The sequence below is a fragment of the Pundamilia nyererei genome, unplaced genomic scaffold (assembly GCF_000239375.1).
Source record: "Pundamilia nyererei isolate P.nyererei 1_Seehausen unplaced genomic scaffold, PunNye1.0 scaffold00292, whole genome shotgun sequence".
Classification (NCBI taxonomy): domain Eukaryota; kingdom Metazoa; phylum Chordata; class Actinopteri; order Cichliformes; family Cichlidae; genus Pundamilia; species Pundamilia nyererei.
The window spans coordinates 573,631-582,228 of NW_005187693.1; the positions used below are offsets into that span (position 1 = coordinate 573,631).

Genomic DNA, 8,598 nt, shown 5'->3' on the forward strand with positions numbered 1-8,598 from the left:
GGGACATAAAAGCACATATATACAACAAAACACCCCAAATGTATCCAAGCAGTGCATCATCAACATTCTGTAAACACAATCACAGATCTTATTAAACTGATTAATTTGTTGATGCGAGTTAAATGTGAAATATTGCCTCCAATCGTAAAATGTTTTCCTTGGTTTTCCCTCCAAATAGTTTCTTTGGCCTCTTTGGCTTGATGTAAGGTTAAGAAAATAAATGTGTGGGAAATGAAATCTTAATGAAGTCTTCTTTCACTCTTGTAAACTTTATCTTCAAGGTTTTTGTTGTAATGTATTAACCAAGTTATGTGTTCAGCATAAGTTACCATGGTGATTTAGCCAGATAAGAGTCTGTTTCATGGGAAGGGAAACTCTGACTTAAAGCTCCACAGTAATCTTTCTTCATAGTACGGGCTTCAGGTGTCATGTTTGTCTTTGCGTTTGTGAAAACAGGAGAGGAGGCCACAGAGACCCTGATGAGTCTGAGTCCGTCTGAACTGAAGAACTTGCTCCATCACATCCTCAGCGGGAAGGAGTTTGGAGTGGAGCGCAGTGGTGAGACCTCTTACCTCATGTAACACGAGAACCAGTCATATGCTGCAACTCCAACTTCTGATTGGGTAGGGCAGTCGTCACATGAAAAGAGAAATCTTTTGACAAGAGTGTAGCCAAAGTAATCTGTTTCATTATGCTGTGGAAGAAGGGTGGGCAACAGTTTTTAATAAGTAAGCCACTGACAGGCCTCATATTTCCACAGAGAAACTGTAACATTGCACGCACGATGTTCCACTAACTGCTAGAGAAGACCTCTCTAGATTGTTTATTCTTGTTATTGATATCATTGTGTGTGTGTGTGTGTGTGTGTGTGTGTGTGTGTTTATTTATTTTAGTAGCTTGGTCAGCATGGGAGTATTTGCCCCTGTGTGCTGTCCTAATCTGTTTTCCCAGACTTGATTTTGAACAAAAATCCACACGTTCACCGTTTGACCTTTACTCCCATTTATTTTCTCTCTGTGCCTGTCCTGTTTGTTTCTTCTTCCTCAACCCTCCACACAGTTCGGGAGATGGATGCCGGCGTCAGTCCTGCCATCTCGATCCATCATCTCGGGAATGTGGGAGCCACTAAAAGCGAGAGAGCCGGCATCAGCAAACTGAAGAGCGACATGAAAATGGTAGGATGCCATGACTGTGAGATTACAGTTACCTTGCTCCACATAGGAAGCTCATCTTAAAGCGCTTCTTCAGACACACACACTGTGTCAACTTTAACATTTGACTGTCATGAAACGAGTAAACTCAGCAGCCCATTAAACAGAGATGGAGATGGAGGCAGGAGAGGCTCTTATTTTGAAATTGTTGAGCTTTTTTGGCAAACTCGACTTTTGTGTTTTTGCAGCTGGAGCAAAGGTTGTCTTTGACGGATCTGAACAAGGTGATGTTAATGATTTAAATGAGGTGCTAATTCACCTGGAAGAGGGTGCTGGTGGGACATGAAGTAATTCATAGAGAGCTGAAAGCATGTGCTGAAGGAGAGCGGTGGCTCGTTGATGGGAAATTGTCGGCTTTAAGATCGAGACTATTGATCGATTTGAATCATTATGTCTGTTAGAACAGCTCAGTCGTTCATTCACGACCTGGTCCTTGTGTTGCAGGTGGATCGCAGGTTATCCATGATGGACACACTTAAGGTGATGATCACATGAAAGAATATTACCTATTACAGTGATGACATCTGTTAATTTGTTGTTGTTGTTTTATTTTTGTTTTTTTTTACTTGTAGCTGTTAATTCACCTTCTGTGTAAACCTCACCGATCGATCAGATCAACAGATCGATCATTAGGGAGGCTGTTCATTTGTAAAACTCAAGGCCTGCTTATTTGCTCCCGAGCTTTCAGCTGCGTTCCTCAGACTTCATCATGATGAAGGTTTTAGATGAGTTTTGTCAACATTTTGGAGAGTAGCTAACAAAACATCCTTAAGTCAAAAGAAACTTATGGCTATTTTGTTTTGTTTTTTTGGGTTAGACAAAAATTATATTATTTTTTTACCATGATTCTTAAATTGTAGTGTACACATAATGACACCAGTCTTGATGAATGTCATTTTATTTTTTGAACATGCATTATTTTCTTTAAGATAACCTAAAATACATCAGTCATTTAACTGTAAACTTTATAGGCTATCAGACAAGGTGTGTGTGTGTGTGTGTGTGTATCGAGAGAGAGAGATTTTTTATTTTTATTTCCCACTATAGAGCATCTCATAAAACAAAAAATGAATAATGGGGACCCCATAGTAGAAATGAACTTTAAATAGACTTTGAAATGAAATGGTTTCAGTGGTTGGGCTGCGCATGAGTTCAGATGGGGCTGCAGTTAACCCATGAGGGGAGATGAGTTTGATATCACTATTCCTTAATGTAGATGCTTTAAAGCTGAGGGTGTGTACTGCAAACTTGTTACACCAGAACTTTTTGGTAATAAAAATGATTCAAACTATTGATCTGTGGATGGGGTCCCCTGAGTCACCTGCTATAATTGTGTCCATTTTGGGTGACTTCTTCCTGCCGTTATTTGTGTATCTGTTAAACCACCAGCAGGTGTTAACCTCACAGAATGACCTTTATCACAAACTTCTATTAATTCTCATCCTTAATCTGTAGATGAGATTTGCAACGTCGCTGTATTATGTTAGCCTGAATTATATCACTCAACTACCCTAAATTCACTGACCCTCCATGTATTTGTATTTAAAGTTGATTTAAACACTGTGTAAACGCTCCCGGAGGATAAAGACTGTGAGAGACAGTTGAAAGCTCTGGAACAACAAGCTGTGATGGTTCAGGCAGCCGCTGTAATTCTGCTCGTGATGATGATGATGATGATGATGATGATGATTTCATGGGTATTGAGGAGGAAGATTTGAATGTGCTTTTGGCTTTGCTGTGGAAGAGCAAGCTGGGGTTGCAGATTTAAAAACTGGCCTTTGTTTAATGTGTTTTTGTCTATTACAGACAGACCGCAGCGTGTCTTTGACCGACTCAGTTGAGGTGACGATGATAAAGAAAGTGTGAGGAAGATTTAGAAATTGTAATTTTCAGTTCACACTTCATTCAAATGAAGTGGAGCTGTAGGTCGTTTCTGATCAAACTGAATCAAACCTTGGCTGGTTATTATCATTGTCGTCATGTTGACTACAAACCTGAACTTCCGTGGCTGTATCGCTCACAGCTGTGTGAGTCTGTTATATTGAATCCTTTACTCTGATCAGGCCACGCCCATCTTAAAACTCAACCTTTACTTTGAGCTCAACTACACCTGGAATTATACTATGATACAAAGTTAGCAACCTCTGTCCCCGTGTGATCAAGTCAATTCCTACCGTAATGCTTAAAAACCAAATCAGACTCACAGGGTGAAAACGATACCAGCCACACTCTTATGAGGGGTAATGATGGTGGTGTGGGTGATTCGACCCATCTCTCATGGAATCTGAATGGAAAACGTTTCGGCAGAAGTTAAAGCCTCCATCTGTGATCTTCTCTTCCTTTCAGCTCGACCAATCTGTGACGTCCACCCTGAAGGTGACGGTGATAACGACATTAAAGTCTGATAACTGAGCATTCAGGGTGGTTTGAGTGATTAACAAGTGGCTGCTCAACAAGTGAACTGCATTGCAATAGTAATCATCTAAGCAGCTAACCACAGCTTCAGATACTGATTTGCCAATAATTGTTAATCAGTAATAATTATTGTTGATTAATTAATAATTGTGATTATTATTATTAACCAATGCTTCTCTGACCAATCAGAGTTGACTGTAAATTTAATTTTACTCCATTTAAAACAAGAAAAAGAAAAGTTAAGTTAATTAAGCAGAATTATTTATAGTAAGCTTTGTAGGAAAATGTCACAGTTGTCGATTCTGTAAAACCTCAAATATTTGGAGCCCACAGGTCCGACTCGTGAGTAAGATCTCGCCGATCTTTAACCAGCTGTTACAGTATGATGCAGATTGGGTGGAGCTGTGCTGTGATTCGTGGTTTTCTAACAGAATTTCTCCCACTTGACGCCCTGGTTTTATTCATGCTTGCTGGCTTTTACCGATCCTTAATTCTTCAGTTATTTTCAAGTCAGTTTTTTTTTTGTTTGTTTGTTTGCTTTCTTTTTCCTTTCTCCTCTTTTATGTTTTATTCTCTGCCTCTCAGGGCATGCAGTCACCGGACGTAGAAAGCATCGAGTCTGGGGTAAAGTTTTGCCTTATTCTCCCGCTTTTTGTTTTTACTTAGTGTTTTTGTTTGTTTGTTTTCTTCTGTTTTCCTGTAGTGGCCCTCTAACATGAGCCACTGCATCAGATGTGGATTAGCAGTCAGCTGGTGTCACTGTGCATCAAAACAAGAAGAGGGCGCTGTTCTTCCAGAATAAACACAGTTACAGCGAGTGACTCCGCTTTTCTCTTCCCATCTGTTCAGAGGTTCCGGCTGCCGTCCATGGAATCCTTCGACATCCCAGACAAGATTCCGGTTGCTAAGGATACCAGACACGGCCAGTGGCTGCGTAGGAGGCGTCTGGACGGGGCGCTGAACCGAGTGCCCGTCGGCTTTTACCAGAAAGTCTGGAAGATCCTGCAGAAGGTGAGTTATGACTCGGATGCATATTTACTCATGAGTATGTTTTTTAATGTTATTCACTTCTTGGATTAATTGGTAAACATTTGCATTCTACATTTTAAACCTGTCGTATAATTATTGTTTCCTGTTGTGAGCCTTCATGTGGTTAAATTTAAAACATCTTTAATGTAAAGCGATAAGACGAGATGAACCAAAAGTTTCTGTCACACTTGGACTTGTGTGGTAGTTGTGGTGATGCTGATGTACTTCTTGCAGTGCCACGGTCTGTCCATAGAGGGCTTTGTTCTTCCATCTTCAACCACCAGAGAGGTGATGTCTGATTACACACTTCACATGAAACTAAGAGAGAAATTTTACTGCTTTAGTATTTTCTATTTTTTTTTTTTAACCTGTCTTCTTATCATTTAAATGCTACGTTGGGTATTTGGGAAAAATCTGGGATATTTGCCAAATTACATCAAATTCCTAAAAATCCTTCATTTTTTTTACTGCTACTACACTTTGCATGAAAAACCTTGACTCTATTTAATCCTGATTTTTACCGATACTGAGTAATATATTGTGTCGTTTTGTTAAGACACTAATGCTTTGATCAAACATTTGAATGATGTTGCACAATGAATCCTCTTGAAATCTGGAAACGACAGTTAAAAAAGGTGATTTTTTTTTTTTTTGCATTTACACTTTAGTTTAAAACCTTCATAAAGCTGTGAATAGAACAAAACAAACAAACTATAACTTTGAATGATAAACTTAAAACAACATAAAAAAATAGTATTAATAATAAAAATAAATGAGGAGAAGCTGCATTTAGTGCTTTGTATATTTGCATCAGGGTTATCGCTCCTGTATATTGTGACCACTTACAAAAACCAAAAATATATGTTGAAATATCTTTTCACTTGTTTAAGTTTGAATATATTTAGTTTTAGCTTATTTTTGGTTCATTTTACTTGTACATGTGAGTCTCATTGTAGTTAGCCTACTTACCTCTTCTTCTGCTTACTTCCCCCTCAAAATGTAAGTAAAACTTTCATCAGTCTGCAGTGTTGTCCGTCAGGTCAGCCACAGTCAAACAGCCAAAAGCAAAAACCTCTGTTCTGTTATTTGCTAGTAATTAAGATTGTTTCTACAATTTTATCATTTAAAGTTGTAATTTTTTGTTCGATTGATAGCTATTTAGAGGTTTTAAACTATGCATAAATGCAAGAAAATCACCTTTTTTATCTGTAAAGTTTAAAGAAACTCTCTTTACAGACATCTATTGTTCATCTACTCACCAAGATCATTAAAATTAAATTCAAAACTAAAACTAGGTGTGAAAAAACATCCTGGTTAACCAGGAATAAAAACGAAACATTTGATCCAATATTTTACAGTAATAAAAACTAAAATAAAAAACAAAGAACTGAAATTATCCAACTAACTGAAACCAAACTTAAAAACTAAACAGAAAAACCTTAAAACTAAATAATTTTACAAACTACTCATAAAATAAAAACTATAACTTTCCACCAGATGACCCCAGGGGAGATAAAGTTCTCTGTCCATGTGGAGACTGTCCTGAACAGAGTCCCTCAGCCCGAGTACCGACAGCTGCTGGTGGAGGCCATCTTGGTCCTCACCATGTTGGCTGACGTGGACATCCAGAGCATCGGCTCTATAATCCATGTGGAGAAGATCGTCCACCTGGCCAACGACATGTTCGACAAGGACCAGGTCAGCAGTCGCTCTAAACTTCCAGCGTCTGTATCCCTGCCATCAGCTAAAGCAGGTTGTTCTTCTTCCATTGTTCTGCAGAGGGACCTTGGTGCAGAGGAGCACATCCTGGAGAGGGATCCGTCCACAGGAATATGCAGGCTGCTGTATGACAGCGCCCCCAGCGGACGCTTCGGGAGCATGACCTACCTCACAAAGGCTGTGGCGGTGTACGTGCAGGACTTCCTGCCCAGCGGCTCGTGTGCCGTACAGTGAGAAGACGAGATGGTGCAACAGTTAGTTGTTTTTTTTTTTGTTTGTTTGTTTTTTGTTTTTACTACATAAACTAACGTAACAGCCTCGCTTCGTGTTGTCACCACATGTGTGTTAATGCAGATGATAGATCAAGTTTTACGTGAATATTCGTCGTCTTCAACCATTGCTCGTACCGAAGCAACAGAATGCTGCACAAACTGTAGCAGCCACGTTAGCTAGCCTCGTCTGTTCCTCTTTTCAGGGTGGTGACTTCCTGTGTTTCTTTTATTCTCAGTAATCACCAGCAGTTCCCTACTTTAAGTCTGGCAGTGCGTTCAAATGCCTCGTGTTACTCACCTGAAAAAAGCTGTGATGGAAATCCACAGATATTCACTTCTAATGGCACACGTTAGGAGGAGGAAGCGTAAATGTGAAATTTGAAATCAGCAATGTTGATTAACCCCTTGCCAGAGCTGAAGTATTTTAACTAGTATAAATTCACATCATCCACTAGTTCAAAATTTCTTGTTTCATAAGCTTTTTGTGCACCGTACTTAAACTTTCAGTGTTAAAGCAAAATAAACATTGGCCAGATATTTAAATACATTTCCTAAAATATCATAGTTATAGTTATTAGCAAATGTTACTAAAACTGTGGTAAATAATGCATCTTTTTGTTGGGAACTATTTTCAGCTGCGGATTAATGCACATTTGGTTTTCCAGAGGTAGCTCTAGTAAGCTACCCATACCTTCTGATGCACACCCAGTCATTTTGTTCTGAAGGAAATATGACAGAAACTAAGTTTAGACAAGAGAAACGAGGGTTATCCGTAGTAGTTCTCAAAGGGGGGATGAGTTAAAGCAGTTAATTTCCATCCCCTGCTCATTTTTTTCATCTATTTATGGGGAAAATGAGCCAAATATACTAATTCACTCTGTGGAAATGAAGGTAAATGTATCCCAGCTATAATCAACATGGCCAGAAAATACAGTTTTCCCTTCTTTTTTTCTTGCGCTCATCACTACCTTAAACATTTTCACCTCCAAACACTGTTACCTGCGTAACTTAAACATGAAGTTCGTAAATTTCAAATCAATCTTCTAACGTTTCCTAATTTATTACCTCACCTGGTCGCTCAACCTCTAAGACTCACCCGTCTTCGTATACCTCCAGTCCTGTGTGCTTGTACGGTGTATTACAAATGGAAAGCAAACAAAAAAGTAGTATTTATTTTTTTTAGGTCTAAACCGTTAATTGAAGTCGGCTCCTGTAGGTAAGTGTCTTAAAGAGGCCATGATGCCTTAACATGGTTGTATTTTGAGTCTAGAAGTTTGTGTGACTGAAACTTCAGGAGTGCTGTTTTATTTAAAGCTATAAATGAACTGAATTAATTTCTCAGAACGTTTTCTTCAGCGTGTAGTGTATTAATGCGTTTCTTTGCCTTAATCTTCTCATCTGATTGCTGAAACTGTAATTTTGTTTCTGTTTTTAGATTAATTGCAGTTAAACTTGAACACATTTTGTCTGTTGGTTCTTCGATGGTTCATTGTTTACGATATTGACGGCAAATTTGGAATAAATTATTAAGGTTATTGAAGAACATGCCTGATCGTGCCTCCTGTTTAAATGTCCAGTAATCAGCTGACGTCAGTCCTTTTGGGGCGTTCCAGCACACTCCACGTGAACTACAGCCGATCGTATCAGAACAAGTATCGATGAGCAAGCCGGTGGTTGACTGTTTTTTGTTTTTGAAACTAATTCTGTAATAAAATGATCAAAATCAGTTATGAGTGTTTTTAATCAGTCATGTTACTGAGTAGGTCTTTTTAAACTTTTCAAAGTGCTCTCTCCATCTTACAGTTGCCTGAACTTTCAGGCCTGTTACATGTGCTTTGTTGGTTTAACTTCATATATATGAATATGCTGCTCAAACCAAAAAATAAAGGAACAGGGAAGCAGTAAGGAAGTGTTGAAATTGAAAGGATGCCAAGAAGTTTAGTGGCAATTAA

At 38.8% G+C, this 8,598-nt stretch overlaps 1 protein-coding gene across 8 annotated transcripts in view; it reads left to right on the forward strand.

Annotated features, from left to right (window-relative positions):
* The window catches only part of phka1a (phosphorylase kinase, alpha 1a (muscle)), a 31,854-nt gene extending 23,482 nt beyond the window's left edge, over positions 1–8,372 (forward strand). For 2 of the 8 annotated variants that reach the window (XM_013915362.1, XM_005750913.1), the window contains exons 25-33: positions 457–558; positions 1,060–1,175; positions 1,656–1,691; positions 3,018–3,053; positions 4,212–4,250; positions 4,476–4,637; positions 4,890–4,943; positions 6,153–6,353; positions 6,435–8,372. In XM_013915362.1, the coding sequence (XP_013770816.1) occupies positions 457–558; positions 1,060–1,175; positions 1,656–1,691; positions 3,018–3,053; positions 4,212–4,250; positions 4,476–4,637; positions 4,890–4,943; positions 6,153–6,353; positions 6,435–6,608 (920 nt within the window). In that variant the 3' untranslated portion in view covers positions 6,609–8,372. Of the gene's footprint in view, positions 1–456; positions 559–1,059; positions 1,176–1,655; positions 1,692–3,017; positions 3,054–3,557; positions 3,588–4,211; positions 4,251–4,475; positions 4,638–4,889; positions 4,944–6,152; positions 6,354–6,434 lie in introns of all 8 variants that reach the window. The other 6 variants (XM_013915363.1, XM_013915364.1, XM_013915365.1 and 3 more) reach the window with 6 other exon arrangements.
* Positions 8,373–8,598: the final 226 nt, after the last annotated feature.